We start from the raw sequence: 17,998 nt of genomic DNA, 5'->3' as shown, positions 1-17,998 counted from the left end.
GGCATTAATGTAATGCTGCTAGTGTAATGCTTTATCACATGGAAACATACATTCTAGAATTGGATGGGACTTTGGAGGGGAAAATTGAAATTTACAGAGGGTGATTTTTTAGATAGATAGATAGGCTCTATTGTGTGTTTTCTGTCGTTTAATCCTTACAACCCAAAAGCAGCATTCTGTTGGCTCCATTCTTACAGATGAAGAAAGTGAGTCTTATTTATTTTTAAGATCTATGTCCCCATCATCCCATTTTATAGATGAGGAAATGGAGGTCTGAAGAAGTGTGGTGCCTTGCCTGATGCAGAGATTCTCAGTCCATCATTCCATCTATTATAATACACTGCCATGTTTTCACAATAATTATTTTTATCTTGCGCACAGACTTGGCCCTCAGGAAACACAATAGCACCTAATTAGATTATTAGTGTAAATATAGAAAGACTTCTGTCACTGGCTTCATGGTGGATTAGATATGCTAAATGACCTTCCCAACTGAACAACGAAAATACTGAATAAAGTATGATAGAGCCTGTTGCTAAGCTGGTATAAAAGTAAGATATTTGTCGACCCTAAACAAAGTGAAACTAGGTATCCTGGAAGGTGAGTGGGGGCCAAAGCTGGCTTTTGCTGCAGAGATTTTGCAGAGTTTGATGACCTGGAGCTCCCTGCCTGGTAACTGTCTGAAATAGGGGATAAGGGAGCAGGATTGAAAGCCTGTGGCCTGTGCAAGTTGGAGAATCTGTCAGGAGCTTCCTGGATGAAGCCAGGAAACTAAAAGAGCCTCTTCAGTGTCAGGGTAAAGAATAAGAAGTCTGTATTGACCCTGGTGTTGAGCACTGAATTCATAAGCCACCTTCACATGGTTTGTGGTCCAAGTTCGTACTACAAGTGTGGTCTGAATAAACCTTAAGAGGAGAATTTCGTTGAAAGTGGCCCTGAGTTGATAGGGACCAGCAGAAGTAGACACACATCCTCTCTGGAGGAGCTCATCTTCAATCCAGGTCTCAAATAATTCTTAAAAATAAAGTGTCTACGGAAAATGATCAGCTCACAGTAAAAAACCATAGTTTTTTACTACATCAGAGTGAGAACCAGCAGAAACACAGCTGCAAGAACTTCAGATTATTAGATTAGATTAGATTATTAGATTCAAAGCAATTGTTCAGAATGCAGCCCAAAGAGGTGGAAAATATGAAAGAGTAGTGACATGGAGAACAGAGGAACAAGGTACAACATACGTCTAATCACAGTTCCAGAAGGAGGAGAGAGAGTGAATGGAAACAGGCCCTTTTGAAAGAATAATAGCTAAGACTTTTCCAGAACTGTTGAGTGATGCCAGCCCTCAGATCGAAGAAGACCAACACACCACAAGCAGGAAAGTCATAATGAAACTGCAGTGCAGCAAAGAAAAAGGAGATCTTAAACACATCTGGAGGCAAAAGAGACTAACAGTAAGAAAAGATTTGGCTTGCTTCTGTGACCCTGAGTTAGTCTCTGTGGCTCAGTTTCTTTGGATGTTAGAGAGTCACCATACCTGTTACTCCAATCCACCCAGATGTGGTTAGACGCATTCCAGTGCCACCATGTACAAAACTTATTTACCAGTACCTTACTGTAAATAAATTGTAGGAATTCTAGGTTTTTAATTTACTGTCTTCCTTGGTTGTGTCTACAGCACTAAGGAGATTGCTAGCCTTCGATTTTCTTCATCTTTCCTGTGTCTGTTTAATGTAAAGTCAGTGAGATTTAGCCATCAGTGTTCTCCTTGTTTTTCGGAACAATCAGTTATTTATTATGGGTGGGATGAATCAAAGACACAGCGCAGCAAGTAGACTTCAGGCTCGTCCCCAGATCTTTTCTCCCGCAATGTAAGAGAGCCTGCTGGAAGACATCCTTAGGTCTCTGTATTTCTCCGGCTTCCCGAGTCAGCGCACGCCCAGCAGAGTGCTGTGCTGCAGAGTGGAGCTGGAGAGGTTTAATGGTTCAGGCAACCTGGGCCACGTTACTGATTGCCCCTTTCAGATCTCCCAGCACCCATTAACATAAATATCATCTCACCGTTTTGGACAGGGGACACCACCCTCATGCACGTTAGTAATATGATGCTAATGCTTAACCCTTTCATTGCTCTCTCTGCTTCAAAGGCCTTGCCCTAATCCATTGATAGGGAGTCTGTTTGAACCTAGAGGAGAAATGAAAGGGTTAACTCCTTTTGGTTTTGCCCTTTGACCACTTCAGGATGAGAGGCATGATGAAATACTTTTCAAAGTCTTCAGTGGAAACACATCATGCATAATTGGAGCAAAAAAGAATAAATCAAAGCTTCCCCCCCCCCCCTTTTAGTCTGGTAATTCATAATTGAAACCACATTGAGGTAAGAGTTGATAACTTCAAAACAACCAAGAAAACTGCCCTTTCTGTCAAGGTAGGGATAGGTAAGGCTACTCATAGCCAGGAGCTCGACAGCTTCTGTGTAACAAGCCTGTCCTCTCCTCTTTTCCTTTCTCCTCTGACTTCTCACTTTTCTGCTCTGGCATTATACCTTCATTTACATCAAATATGGATTGACTCAAATATCTGCTTAATTCTCTTCTTGTCACATGAAGTTGTACGTAGTGACATTTTAAAATGTCTGCTATGGTGAGGAATAGGGATTCTCTTCTTGTCACATGAAGTTATACATAGTGAGTAATAGGGATTAAATTTTGGATTATGCTGCTTTGAGCTTGATTCCTCCTGTCTGGAATTTGGTTGGTTTAGGTTGAAAGAGTCCTTTCGTTGGTATTAGAATGTGGTCTTCCTCACTCTTGATTTTATAATCTTCCTGTAGTTCCAGCAAGAACATTTCGGAATGGTTAGCAATGTGCTCACCAGCTTCCTCCACTTTCTGTATGGTAGGTAACCTTGACTGGAATGGTTTTGGTTAGGCTCATATATGACTCCCATGGCCTTTCTACTAAGGAAGCAAAACAGGATTGCAGGAAGGGCCCAGACAGCTTCCTCTGTGTGAGATTGCCAAAGGCACTCCTAGTTAGTTGAGTTTGAATCCCTTTCTTGAAGGAGAAGGCCCCTTCAAACTGGTAGTTGACTTTAAGCCTGGTTTCCCAAGACTTCTCTTTCAGGGGATCCTGACACCTGAACCCACATCTCCGTCTTGCTGGTTTGTTTGTTCACTACTAGTTCATTCACCAGGGCTTTCCAGAATAAGTGATGTGATAGGAGAGAACTTCTGGAAAGCGGGCATGGTGGCGTGACGGTTGTCATGGCTCTCGTGGATTACGTTAACAGTCTGGATCGCTCAGCTTCCGTGATGAGTACTTGTTTTAAGAGTGAGGAGTGGGCTTCCCTGGTGGCACAGTGGTTGAGAGTCCGCCTGCCGATGCAGGGGACACAGGTTCGTGCCCCGGTCCGGGAAGATCCCACATGCCGCGGAGCGGCTGGGCCCGTGAGCCATGGCCGCTGAGCCTGCGCGTCCGGAGCCTGTGCTTCGCAACGGGAGAGGCCACAAAAGTGAGCCCGCGTACAGCAAAAAAAAAAAAAAAAAAGAGTGAGGAGTGAAGCGAGGAAGGGGGGGCGCGAGATGACGGAGGTATCTGGGCTCAATGCTGGTGCTCTGTCAGGATGACACACGCTTCTCCTCTTGGTATCTCCTCTCACCTTGGAGTGAACAGTTTCACTGAGCGTATCTGAGAACCAGCGTTCCGAGGTACGGCTGCAGTAGCTGGGCTTTGCCTTTCCTCTGGTCTCTATTGCCGGGTGCCTGGTTTCATGCCCCATCTTGCCATGATGCAGATTTAATCAGGCAACAGAGTTAATTGCCGCATCGTTTGCTTTTTCCCTGGCAGAAGTCAGAGTCTTGAGTAAATTATGGAGGTTTAAATGTGCTTGATTTCCTGCAGAAAGTGGGGTCAGAAGGTCCCAGACTGTAGACACTCTCTTTGGTCAGCCAGCAGGGGGTCAGTTCTTAAAGGTATTTCAGAGGTGACTAAATGCTGTTTTTGAAATGTCCTTCTCCAGTATGTTTTTTTTTTTTTCTGGGGGTTGGTGTGTTGACCTTACCCCAGCGGAGTGGAGTGTCTGCATGAAGGCGTGCACCCCAATTAAAGCTGCCTTTCTCCACGCTGTCCCTGGGCTCCAAAGGCAAATGGGATTATGTTTGCAGAGAGAGAAGCACCCGGCACAGAAGCCCAGCTGCAGATCAGCGTTTCCTATTTCTGACCTTCTGAGATAGAACATGAAGGTAGCTGTGTTAATTTATCAGTAAAACAATACTCAGGAAAAAGAAAGTTTCAAAAGAAATCAACAGAAGGCCAATCACGAGACTTAAAAAGAAACTTCTGTCATATGGTCTTTTCATGCTGTGGCTTTAGCCTGCCTGACTCTGAGGTCCCTCGTCTCTGCTCTCCTTCCTTCCTTCTCCCAGCCCTGGCTCTGGTGGAATCTGTCCCGGTCTTGGAAGCAGGTCTTAGGACGTGCTGCTCAGTTTGCCCTTCGGCTTCTTTGGCCAGCACTCTCCTACTTGGTCTCCTCCTCACCTCCTCCAGGGAGATGGAGGTGACAGTATGGACCTTCGTGTGCCCACGGGACTTCAGGACCTTGTTTTAGTACTTGTTATTTGCGTTATAATTTGTCTTTTTACCTAGCTGTCTTCCCTACCAGATGATGAACTGTTTGAGGGGAAGGAGTTTGTTCATCTTTGCATCTTTAACACTATTCTAGGCTTATAGTTTGTGCTCAGGAAATGTTGACTGAATGAATGAGCACCAGAAACCATATTGGTGGGAATGATTGCTGAGCTGCTAAATACCATTGTTTCAGCAGACAAGAATATGAATTGGAGCGAGCTAGAAGTTTTTTGTGTTTGCTTTCAACTACCATTCATGGATTTCTGTGTTGAGCCCTCCGCTGAGTGCTTACGTGCATAATCTCATTTAATCGTCATCACCTTAAGAGGCAGGTACTGTCATGCTCTTCATTTTACGGGTGAGGAAGCTCATACTCACAGAAGAGGCTTTACACACCACAGTAAATGGCGGCATCCAGATCCCAACCCTCTATTAAACATCCTAATCCTACACTTCTTCAGAATACTTAGCACAATAAGATGGTTGGTGAGTATTTTTAAATGAATGAACTAAGTTGGAAATCATTTCAGAGCTCATGACGTCACTCATTTGAATGTACATTAACTGTTCACACCCATACACAAAGAGGACAGAAAGAACGCGACCCGGATCATTTGGGCTTAACTGAATCATTTTCAAACAAGTTTTTCTTCAGTCGCACCAAGCACCGTGCTAGATGCTGGGTGTTAATAACAGTTACGGCTCCTTTTTTCACGGAGCTTTCAAGACAGTTAAAATATAATGAATAGGAAGGAAAAGAGAAAATTGTGAAAATAAAAACAGTATATTTGGAAAGGAAGAAGCAGAGGTAGAGAATCCAGGTAAACCAGGACCCCAGAGCATGGTAAGGTAAAGGTAGAGAGGAAGAAGGGTTTCATTTAAAATCTTGGTGCTGGAAGATACCTCATGATCGCTTAGCCTACCCCCCTCTTCTGAGACCTGCAAAAAATAAATCCCAGAGAAATTGCTCTTCCCACAAGGTCATCTGTTGGCTGCCTTTATCAAATGTTTGTATGTGCCAGGTACTTTACATTTGTTACCGATTTACTTTCATTAACAACATTTAGATTGTTAAGAAATAATAAAGACATGTTAATAAGTAATTATTGTGTTAAGTAATACTACCTAGAAAAGTAGTATTATTATCATGATCTTATAGATTCAGAAACTGAGGTGCAAGAGAGGTTAAGTAATTTACCCAGGTCACACAGCTGGCAAGTGAAAGAACCTGGGTTCAGATTAAGGACGTGTGACTCTGAAACTGACCCCAAATGTGCTGATTCACTTTTGAAGTCTTTTGCATCCACCTTGGTGGCATAGCCTACAGTAAAGTGTCGAGCTTGTAACATAGTAAATGTATGCTCAGCAGCTTCTGTGTTGCCTCCACCCACGTTCATCTCAAAGCCTGTTTTTTATGGGAAAGTGTTGGCAAGATTTCAGAGCTTGTTATGTTCCTTTACATGCCCTGTCTCCCCAGTATGCTGCCTTTTCTGCTTCTCCAGTCTTCAAACCCTGTTTGGTATGCAAGTGAGTGGTGTGGAAAAATTGAGCACCGAAGACAAGTTACTGTCTGTTTCCCACCGACCCGTTCCTTTGTCTCCTCCCCCAACCCATAACCATCCATTTCCCGAAGGGAGCTGGCATAAGGGATGAGACCAGATCTGTTGTCTTGCCAGAGACCCTGTTCCTTCTCCCTGGCAGCGCCTTGAAACCAGAGCTGTGATGCCTTTCAGCGGGGGTGCCTCAGTTTAAATTCCAAGGGATTCATTTTCTGAAACCAAGCTTTGCATCTCTCAGGGAATTTTCCTCTCCTTTTAATGTCATAGAGTCATGCAAGTGTGCTGGCATTCCCCACTTCTCCCAAAGAACAGACTTCATTTTGTTGGGGGTTTAATAGTTTTTCCTTCTGTGTAAGAGGTGTATTTACCATTTTAAATTTATGTGTTCCCTTTGTGTCAGTGTTATATATTTGGTGTGTTTTTTTATTCCATGTACCCTGTGAAATCATAGTGTTTGGGTGGGCCCTTACATATTGGCCCAGATTTAATTATCAAGGATAAAGAAAACCTCCAGCATTTTTGTCTCAGAGAGAGCTGGAAGTAATAAGCTCTGGAGTTTCCCACAGTTCCAGTTTCCAGAGTCTATAAGTGGTGATGCTTACCCCAGACTCAGAGTTGGAGGAAGGGCCGAGAACCACCACATCCTGGTGTTCTGGAGCCAGATGGCCTGGGCTCTTTCCCACTTCTGTCACTAGCAGGTTATGTAACCTTGAGCGTCATTCACTATTTCTTCCTTCCTTTTTGGACTGGTAAAGCACATGATTAGACATCATTCACTATTTCTAGTCCTACAGTTTCATCATCTGTAAAATGAGAATAATAGCTATCTATCTTGGGATTGCTGTGAGGCTCAAATGAGATAATTTATGTAAAGCACAGTGCCTAACAGTTCAGTACTCAGTAAATCTTGACTGTTTCGACATCACACATTAAATTATTTTACACGCTTCTTTAAAAAATCTTTTTTTTTCTTTTCCATTGAAAATGGTGATTTTCAAGCATACGAGTATTATGTCGGGAGGAGTAGATGAGTGGGCTGGGATGGTGATAGCAGAGAGACCATGAACCTTAGGGAGGAATTGTGACTTAAGCACAGGGCTACTTCCTGACCTCAGTTTCCATGCAAGTCAGGAAGCTATGAAGAATAAGATAGGAGTATAAAATGAAAAGGTGTTCCTACAAAGGTAATTAGATGCAGGCTACAAACACTAAAATCCGGGCACCTTCCTAAGACTACAGCTTAACGCCAAAGCATGATGTCATGGAAACAAAAAGTCAGCGTTAAGAAGATAGCCTTTCCTATTGTGTCTCTTGGTTGTGAAATCTAATTATGGCCTGTTGTGGACATTTTGGCTTTAATATCCTGATTACATTAGGACTCCAGGAATCCCGTTCAGTCTCCTTGAGTTCCCATCCATGTGTATTCCATGTGTTTGTGTACATTTCCTGTCCCACACTGTTACATCTGGCACACAGCTGTTGTCATATACGTGGTGATGGGTGTCCATCAGTGATATGGATGAGGTTAGTGGGGGGACCTTGGGAATCCCAGAGTATGAAAGACTGTAGGGAGTGTAAGCAGCCAGGATAACAGATAGGTCATTTCATATTCAGCCTCCTCTTGGGGACGACGAAGTTAGGTCCTGGGCTTTTCACATATGAATGTGAATGTAATTAATGCCACTGAATTGTACACTTAGAGATGGTTAAAATGGCAAATTTCCTATTATATTTTACCAGTTTTTAAAATTTAACAGTGTAATATACCAAAAACCATTGTATACTTAATTATATCTCAATAAAGCAGATTGAAAATATAAGAATGCTTTAACAGTCGTTCCCTATTATCAATACAAAAATATCTTGTTTACATTGCTGCATTAAAAGTGACAATATTTTAATGGTAGCAAAGAAATTGAATTTTATTCATTACTTTTTAAACCTTATTTTGAACAAAATTTAGACTTACAGATAAGTTGTGAGAATTGTACAGTGAACTCACATGCTCATCACCTAGATTCACACATTTCATTGACTCTTTATGCCCAGTGTTCAGAAGTGATGTGCTTTGATATGGTTTTTGTTTCATTGGTTTTTTTAGTTGTTGTTGTTTTATCTTTTTATGTTTTTAAAATTCAGTGTACTCATTACTTATTTGGTCCTTTCAATCTGAAAATTTGCATCTCATATCTTCTGTTCTTAGAACTTAATTTCTTTGACAGTTTTGTTTCCTCCATATTCTGTGTTTTCTTTTTCAGGAGCCTCCTATTAGATGGATGTTGGACCTCCTGTATTTTCTCATCTTTTCTGTCCTGTTTTTCATCTCTTTTTGTTCACCAGACTGCAATACGTCATCATCTTTATCTTTCAATACTGCCTTAAAAAAAAAATTAAGCTATCATATTTTTAATGTTCAAGGGTTCTTCCCTATCTTTGATAGACCTTTTAAAATAAAAATAGCAATTTATTCTTATTTCATGGGTGGAAAAGTCTCAGAGGATATGAAGTTATTTAAATTTCCTTCTGCTTCTTCTGTTGTCTGTTTCCTCTGAGTTCCTGTTTTTCTCTTTGTTCATTTGGTTTCTGTTGTTCATGCTGAAGATATTCTTGAAATGTCTGATTCTAGGATCTGTTTGTGATTAAGAGGGAAGCACTAAAAACCTGATCAGAAGGGTTTTTTTGGGTTTTTTTGTTTGTTTGTTTTTCACAGTTCATCCATTTAATAAACGTCTGACAAGAACAAAGCTAGGTGTCAGAAATCTAAAGACAAGTAATCTAGGGGTCTCTTTTCCCAAGAGGCCAACTATCTGATTGTAACAAAAAAATCTAAGCAGGGGAAGGGCAAGCTGAATGGTCAAGTACTGTTGTCATTCACACTCAAATCTCACTGAGAGGGTATTGCCATGTTCTCTTCTCCTATGGGATCCGAGGTGGTTTCTAGGTCAGACTGAGGTCTTCTAGGGCGCAAGGGACAGGGTGGGGAAGGCCCAGGGTGACAGTGCACGTCAGGGTGTGTCAGACGGAGAAGGCGAGCGTGTGCACTGACACAGCAGTTCACCTGGACACATGATCAGAAGTTTTTTGTTTACGGGAAGCTTGTTGCCCGAGGGCTTCACTGTAAGGTGGTGGAGCTTCGCTGTAAGGTGATGGAGCTTCGCTGTAAGGTGATGGAGCTTCACTGTAAGATGGTGGAGCTTCGCTGTAAGGTGATGGAGCTTCGCTGTAAGATGATGGAGCTTCGCTGTAAGGTGATGGAGCTTCGCTGTAAGATGATGGAGCTTCGCTGTAAGATGATGGAGCTTCGCTGTAAGGTGATGGAGCTTCGCTGTAAGATGGTGGAGCTTCACTGTAAGATGGTGGAGCTTCGCTGTAAGGTGATGGAGCTTCGCTGTAAGGTGGTGGAGCTTCGCTGTAAGGTGATGGAGCTTCGCTGTAAGGTGATGGACCTTCGCTGTAAGGTGATGGAGCTTCGCTGTAAGGTGATGGACCTTCGCTGTAAGGTGGTGGAGCTTCGCTGTAAGGTGGTGGAGCTTCACTGTAAGATGACGGAGCTTCGCTGTAAGGTGACGGAGCTTCGCTGTAAGGTGGTGGAGCTTCGCTGTAAGGTGATGGAGCTTCACTGTAAGATGGTGGAGCTTCGCTGTAAGATGGTGGAGCTTCGCTGTAAGGTGGTGGAGCTTCGCTGTAAGGTGGTGGAGCTTCGCTGTAAGGTGATGGAGCTTCGCTGTAAGATGGTGGAGCTTCGCTGTAAGGTGGTGGAGCTTCGCTGTAAGGTGATGGAGCTTCGCTGTAAGGTGGTGGAGCTTCGCTGTAAGATGGTGGAGCTTCGCTGTAAGGTGGTGGAGCTTCGCTGTAAGATGGTGGAGCTTCGCTGTAAGGTGGTGGAGCTTCGCTGTAAGGTGATGGAGCTTCACTGTAAGGTGATGGAGCTTCGCTGTAAGATCATGGAGTGGCAAGTAAACCACATGACTGCCGATGTTTTGGGATCTGGAGGAAGGCAGAAGGCCATAGAGCTCATCATTCAAAATATAGGCTTTAATTGCATTTTCCTCTCGTCTGTGCCTGTGTTTCCATGTCTAGAGCTTCAGTTTCCTCAGAGGATAAATCTCCCTTCTCTAGCTCGGGCAGGGAAGAAGAGTAGTTTTCTGGCTGAGTGGGTAGGTGATGGGGAGGCCTGTGCCCTGAGTCCGTCGCTGCTCCTTACAGATATTTTAACTAGTCCTCCTGTTTTCAGCCCCCTCCTCTTACTCACAAGGGCCCACTGAGCCTTTGTGGGGCTACAGTTGGGGCTTGCTTGCCTTGTTGCTCCCCCTACCCTCCGCCCACCTTTTGGTACTTGGGTTTCAGCTCTCCCTCTCCTGTGCTGTCATCACTTCTCCAGCCCCTTTCCATCTTTCAGAAACACATTCACGCTGCTCGTCAGCTGCTGTCTCTGCTCCCATTTCGTTGTCTGGGTAGATTTATATCTATTAACTGCACTTTTATATGTATATCTATATATATCTATTAACCCACTTTAGTGGGTTTGGGGAGGGAATGAAGATAAATGCATGTGTTTAATCTGCCATGTTTGACCAGAAATCTCTTCTCAGCTGCAAAACTTCTCTGCCCCTTGTTCAGGGGTATCAGAGCCAAACTTAATTAAAGAGCATCAGCACAGATTTTGAGGGAAAGACTTTGAACAGTTGCTTGGCCCTTGGATTGGTCATGGGAAAGGCCATCAGATCTCCCATGTTCAGGTTTATTGGTGACGCTGGGAAAGAGATCAGCCTCATTGTTACTAGATCCCTCTCTGACCCACATTCATGTGCTCTCTTGCAGAAATGGGGCAGTGTGAGCAACCCGCTCTTCCTACCACTGATACCGCCACAGTCTCAAGGTTTCACGGCCATCGTCCTCACCTACGACCGAGTGGAGAGCCTCTTCCGGGTCATCACTGAAGTGTCCAAGGTGCCCAGTTTATCCAAGCTGCTGGTCGTCTGGAATAATCAGAATAAAAACCCCCCAGAAGGTAAGAAGGGAGGGGAGACAGTGCATTCAGGAAAGGCCTGGTTTGGGCGTTAGCGAACCCCGCAGCTGGGTCGATATTTGGATGGCCAAATGATTTGCATCCTTTGGTTTAAAATGAATTTTCCTGCTCTGTCAACAGTAATGCCATTTCTGAGACAGCATGACCCCGGTTTTCTCAATCATCCCATCCTTGTTCTAGGGTGGCCCGTTTAACTCTAAGCCCACGGCCTGCTCTGTAGCTGCAAGTGTTTGAGGGCTTAGGAATCATAGGATCAAAGGCCATCAGCCTTGGGAAAACAGATCTCAGCTTCCCTCGGCCATCTCAGCTGATGTGTTTACATGAAAACTCAGTTTAAAAGGCATTAGTTTTCTCCTTCCTTATCTCTGCTCTGATACTGTGCTCTTCTTCAAAAAGAGCAGCCTCACCTCCGATGGGGAAAGTTAGCAAGGCACGCCCTCCCGGGCTTGAATCAGTTCCTTAGAGTGAGCCCTCTCTGGAAGTTCCCACCGGCTCATCCTTAATGGCTCTGTTGCTTGCCTTGGCCACCCCCGTAATCTGGAAGCTAGGGTTGAGGGCTGTTTGATTCACTGGATTTGTTTTTAATTCAGGACGCATAGAGTACGTTCCACCTGCATTTTGTTTCTCATTCAGTCCGTCTATTACTGATCCTAATCCCAGGGACTTCAAAGCTCCTGCCCTTTATAGCCTATTAATGCCAGGAAGTTTCTGATGGATTAGAGCAAGGAATGAGTTTGAAGTTTGTAATGTGCACCACTATCACCGATAAGGTCTAGTTTATTGCCTGACAGTAGTATCTGCACTTTTTATGGCTGTTCTTGTTTAATTGGTTATACTGAAGTCAGGATAGTCAGCCCTGGAAACTCCCGGTAGCAGATCCATAGTCTAGGCTGGGAGAAGAACGTACTTCTGTCTGTGAGGCAAATCAGGATTTCAATGTCCTCCTGAGACATTTAAACAGTTTTACTTGGTGGGACTTTTGTTCTCTGAGAGAATCAATACTTACTTTCTATATTCAGAGAGCCACAGTTTAGTAAACAAAGTAGCTGTTTTAAATGAATAGCATGCCCATAGTGTGCCCTGAAGCACACTGCCTTTTGTATTATTATTATTAACTATCTTTTATGCCAAGTTTTTTTCCTCCCAACATTTCTGGATTTTTTTTTTTTTTTTTGACTCTCAGTAAAGGAGGAGGAAAGGGGTAGAAGAAAGCGGAATGTGTTGGCACCAGGTACCATCTGAGAGGGAGAAAGGGAGGAGGACGGGACAAAAGGAGCAGCGCAGGGGTGGTCATGGGAGACCCTGGTCCACCAGAGTGAGGGAGATCGGAGGTACTGCGTTGCTCATTCGTCTCTTCATTTATAAAGGAGAGGTCGTGTTTTCAGAAGCAAGGCTGCGTGTCCCGTGTCCCTCGTGGGACGCGGAACAACTCTGTGTCATGCTGCAGTCATGCTCCTGCACGCACGCGGAGGCCACCAGCTTTCAGAGAGCCTCCACCCTCACCCCGCCCTCCTGCCCAGATAGGCAGTTCTGTCCTTAGAAAACTTCATTAGCCCCTTCGGGCTTAAGGTGAATCAGTTATTGTAAATTTGAGTCACTTCTTTGGGGCAAGTATCATTACAAACTACGAGAAAGGAGAAATCTTTTTCTTCCTCCTTGGTCTAAGCCCCTACATTGGGATAACTAAAAGCAAGAGCACAAACCTAGGTTTTGGAGCTGGGTGTTCAGTTTTAATTTTTGGTACACCCTAGTAAAGTGTAGTGGTTAATTCTATGACCAAGAGTTTAGTTTATTTTTGAAATATTTTGGCTCTAGAGAGGAAAGACAGCCCTCAACTGATGAGGCCCTAATTTTGACACGGTTAGGGACTGGACCAGCTTTTTTCTAACAGTGGTTTTTAGGTCAGGGCTCCAGCTCTGGTGACGTGGTTGTTAAGGGAGAACGTGAACCATGTTTACTCTTCTGTGGGGTGTTGGTTCAGTTGGTGAAGGCGGCTGTCAGCTCTGGCCCTCGTGCCAGCAGAGGCATCTGATTTTTCATGTACGGCATTAGTAACATATATATTTTTTAAAAAGCAAGTCCAAGGCTTTGAAATATTAGAGGCAAAAGTGATGTTTTCCGCTCTCTCTACATTTACTAGAATAAATATTGTGGCTAACATGCCTGCTGCTGGGAGGGTTAGTGTAGGCAGAAATTGCCCCCTTCCCCCCGCCACCAACCTTTTTTTTTCACTCTGCGACCCAAGCAAATACTTTTTTCTTTTTGGTTACATTTAAGTCTAAATTGCTGGATTTGAAGTTTAAGTAAATACTTAGACTAGGCAATAGAAATTTCCAGCAAGCTTTCGTCACGTTGGTTTTGAGCTCTGTCAGAAGAAAAGGCAAGCCACTGCCTTCCTTCTCCCCGGCTCTTTAGTTTCCAGGCTTGATAGATATAAAGGTTGTTAGGCTTGGCCCCTGGCCCCTGTCTGAAGGAAACTGTTACATTGTACATTTCAGATAGGTTTAACTCAGCCTTCTGTTTTAATTGATTTCAGTTTTAAATTTGAGTTGATCTCAAGGAACCCCCCATCCTGACCCCAGCTTCAGATTGGGACTCTCATAGTTCTTAACATGCAGGATGGGATTGGCTGAGCATTTCAGGATGGTCACCTCGGAAGAGGCAAGCGAGAAGTAGAAGCAGCAGCTCTCTTCCTTGGAGCTGAATCCTGGGACCTGGGGAGGGAGGGGCCTGGGGACCTGCTGTGCACCAGGCAGCTCTAGCACTCCTGGAGGGGGCTCGAGATTTGTATGGAGATAATCTGATCATTTAGTTGGTGGATCTGTGGTTGTGTTTGTGACAGTGATCGCCAGGATGGGCTTTGGATCATCGTCAGGCAACCTGAACATTGTGTAGTGCCTTTGCAGAGTCGGAGAATTCTTGCTCACGTGGCTCTTGGCATCCAATTTGGAGAAAGCTGTTAATCAGTACACATTTTTTAAAAATCCTTAACGCGAGGAGTTCTTTTTCTCCTTCAAGCTGGACTAAAGCTCAAAACTGTAAAGTTATCAGGTCAGCTGGTTCAGCTGTTTGCTTTTCATAAATTTGGCAATGTGTTTGAGAAATCTTATTTTTCAGACTACTTTGTGTGAATGGAAGGTGACATTTCTGTTTGCCAGCTACAGATTCACAGGATGAGACACAGGCTATAATTCATGTGGTTCCATTTAGAATTTCAAGAAGTAAAGAAAGAGAGCCCATCTGGGATAAGCAATGTAGCAAGAGGCTGAAGGTTTCTAGCTGTGACACTGTTTGCTTCTGCACCCTAAGGCGTCACCCCGTATTCTTCTGCCTACACCTCTTCAAGTTGTCAGAGGGGAGGTGAAGTTCCTAGACTTCACAAGAATCCATCTGTGCAGATGAGAATGATGTAGCCTTATTATAACCATGCAGTGAGTACCTTTTATATCCAAGGAATAGGAACTGTGCTAAGTGCTTTACACATATTATCTCTGCTCCTTATGACAGACCTGCAAGGAAGCTGTTATTCTTCCCATTTTACAAAAGTGAAGCTCACATTAGTTGAGTAACTTGCCTCAGTCACAGAGCTGCAAAATGGCAGAGCCAGACGTGAACACAGGTCTCTCTGGATCCAAAGCTCATGCGCTGCGCACTAGGCCCCACTGTATCTATTCAGATTGCCAATTAGCGCTCAGAAAATCGTCATGCTTTGTCAGTTCTCTAATTTGGGATTATGCAGATGAACCAGGTCCTTATCAGGGGCTCAAGGAGAGGCAGAAGAGTAAATCTATTCTTTTGAAAATACTTAATGGAAAGAAAGAAAGAAAAAAAAAAAACCTCTATTCTTTCTCACCTATATTTTTCTTTCCTACCTCATGCTCCTGTCCTATTTTTTAATTAATTAATTTATTTATTTATTGGCTGCATGGGGTCTTCGTTGCGATGTGCAGGCTTTCTCTAGTTGTGGCGAGCGGGAGCTACTCTTTGTTGCGGTGCGCGGGCTTCTCATTTCGGTGGCTTCTCTCGTTGCGGAGCATGGGCTCTAGGCGCGCGGGCTTCAGTAGTTGTGGCACGGGGGCTCAGTAGTTGTGTCTCACGGACTCAAGAGCGCAGGCTCAGTAGTTGTGGCGCACGGGCTTAGTTGCTCTGCGGCATGTGGGGTCTTCCTGGACCAGGGCTCGACCCCATGTCCCCTGCATTGGCAGGCGGATTCTTAGCCACTGAGCCACCAGGGAAGTCCCCCTATTTTTTTAAACAGAATCAAAGTCCCATATCAACATTATCTGCTTTAGGGCAGGGAGTAATTATAATGCTTATTCTTTGCTTGCTGCCCTCTTATCTCTGTATTCCACGGAAGGGATGCTAAAGCCCGAGAGAAAGGTAGTTCCCTTTCTTAGAGGCCTATTTTATTTGAAAATGTGAAAACAAGGGCTTCCCTGGTGGCGCAGTGGTTGAGAATCCGCCTGCCGATGCAGGGGACACGGGTTTGTGTCCCGGTCCGGGAGGATCCCACATGCCGCGGAGCGGCTGGGCCCGTGAGCCATGGCCGCTGAGCCTGTGCGTCCGGAGCCTGTGCTCGGCAACGGGAGAGGCCACAACAGTGAGAGGCCCGCGTACCGCAAAAAAAAAAAAAAAAAAAGTGAAAACAAGAAACTGGGAATTCTGCTTGAAGTCCTGTCTTGTAGTAACGATGGTTCATAGACAGCTGGACCATTGGGATGGAGACTCCTTTTGCCGAAGCTGCCTTTGGCTATCCAGCCCCAACCCAGAACAGGAAGAGGTAATCGCATTTCCAAAAGAGCCATGATTCATTCTGCATTCCCATCTGCACCCCGTATCATCCTCTTTGGCCTTCATCACCTTCTAAAACTTCCCCATCAAAGACTTTCTAGAGGCAGGTTAGTTCTTTATGGACATTGTCTCAAGTAATTTTAGGATATATGCAGGCGAAGAATGTGGAAAGCTGTCGAACATGCTGTGCACACTCCCTGAGTGCAAGTCCCGATCTCATCCCGGGTGGAGGCACGTCTACACTTAACCCAAGCAGCTAGCCTGTTTCCTATAGGTACTGCAGAAAGAGGGGCTGTTTGTTGCCTTGTGAAATTAACATGGCAAAAGTTCCACGTTCTTTTGTTCCGCTAGTGTGTTAGGTTTTCTCAGTTCCAGAGGATTAATGGCAGGGGTTCTGTTCCTCTCAAAGTAGACATTGAAGATACATGCTGAGGACACGCCCCTGGCTTGTCAGAGTAATATACCAGATCTGACATGTACCACTTTGCCACCGCTATCTAAGGTTCAGAAATATCCTTTGGTCTGTAAATAGACTCAGACTTTCAAGGGAAAGCACAGCTGACACTTAGTGGATGTCTGCTAGGCACCGGGCGCCATGCTGCTAAATGCGTTACCGTTCATCCTCACACCTTCTCACGTGTGAAGGTGGTGTTCCTCTTCCATCTTCACAGTCAAAGACACAGGCAGAACGTGATTGACTTGTTCAGGATCACATAGCTGGTAATGGATACACCTGAGATTTGAAGCTCTTTCCAGAGACTGTTCTTTCTGTGCAGTGTTACTGTCCATACAGTCCTAGGACCTCAGAGGCATCTTGTTTGGTCTCTAAGGTTAGTGCATTTCAAATAGAAGTGCACATTGTGTTGCCGAAGGCATTTCATTGCATCAGAAAATTCTTACCTATTTAGAGTGTAAATCAATTTCCCTGTAACTTCCACCCAGCCATTGGTCATGGTTCTAACTTCAGAGGCCATAGAAAACAATTCCCCTTTCATCTGATAATCCTTCTGATATCCCTAGTGTGTTAGTCAAGGTCCAGGTGGGAGACAGAAACCACACAGTAACTTGAACAGGAAAAGTTTAATATAAAGAATTACTAACTAGGAATAGGAGATTGGTGACTAAACGGTAAAAAAGAGCTCTCTAAGGATTACAGGAAATAAACTTGGGAGAGCCTCTTCCCCAGCTAGGTCTGAGATTCAGACCTGGCTGGAGACAGGGTGGCTGCAGCCCACTGCATGGTGAAGGTTCTCAGGTGCCACAGGCCAAGACTGGCAAACAAGAAACCAGCAGCCGCCTTGGATACCCGCGGAATTCAGCAGGAAGTTGTCCAGGGGGTGTTATCAGGCCAGCCGGGGTACTGTCGAGGGCTTCAGTTCACTGAGTTGCTGTTGAAGGTATCTGCAGAAGCTGCTGGGAAGCTGCCCTTGGGGGTGCCTCCTCTAAGACCCTTGGAGCACCCCAACGTGTTACATGGATGTATTGTAAATTATGCGTAGGAGATTTTATCTGCAGTCAGTTCAGACAGGTTTTTTTTCCCTCCTGATTTTCCCTCTGTCACACTTCTCCTTCAGTATGGTGACTCTGCAGTGGCCACAGGCATCTCGGGGCTTCAAGAATCACAAAAACTAGACCTTCCCACAATTACGTGTTGGGTTTTTGGAAGCAGTATGATACCTTTTCTATTCTCGTTTGACAAATGTTGCGTGAAGAACAAACTGCCCTCTGTAGAGAACGCTGAGGTCTGTGGACGTGGGTCCTGTATTGAAACAAGTATTAATTTCATGCTGTGCTAAACACAGCACTTTAAAATAAGGAACCTGAGGTTAAATGGCTTCAGTCATTTCAAAGTAGAATGGGAAAAATGTAAGGCAAGTCATGAGTTTGTGTTTCTTCAGTATGCCAGAAAATCCCATGTAATTGGACCTAGATATTCGATATTTACTCTGTAAATTGATCATAATGAGAAACCAAGCCCAGTGAGTCAGGAGAGC

At 44.4% G+C, this 17,998-nt stretch overlaps 1 protein-coding gene across 3 annotated transcripts in view; it reads left to right on the top strand.

The window, feature by feature from the left end:
• EXT2 (exostosin glycosyltransferase 2) overlaps nucleotides 1-17,998 on the top strand; it is a 130,233-nt gene that overhangs the window by 73,333 nt on the left and 38,902 nt on the right. For all 3 annotated transcript variants that reach the window (XM_079929924.1, XM_079929923.1, XM_079929925.1), the window contains one exon: nucleotides 11,006-11,195. In XM_079929924.1, coding sequence (XP_079786050.1) covers nucleotides 11,006-11,195 — 190 coding nt within the window. The remainder of the gene's footprint in view (nucleotides 1-11,005; nucleotides 11,196-17,998) is intronic.

The sequence above is a fragment of the Stenella coeruleoalba genome (assembly GCF_951394435.1).
Source record: "Stenella coeruleoalba genome assembly, chromosome: 8".
Classification (NCBI taxonomy): Eukaryota; Metazoa; Chordata; class Mammalia; order Artiodactyla; family Delphinidae; genus Stenella; species Stenella coeruleoalba.
This window is presented reverse-complemented; position numbering and strand designations above follow the sequence as displayed.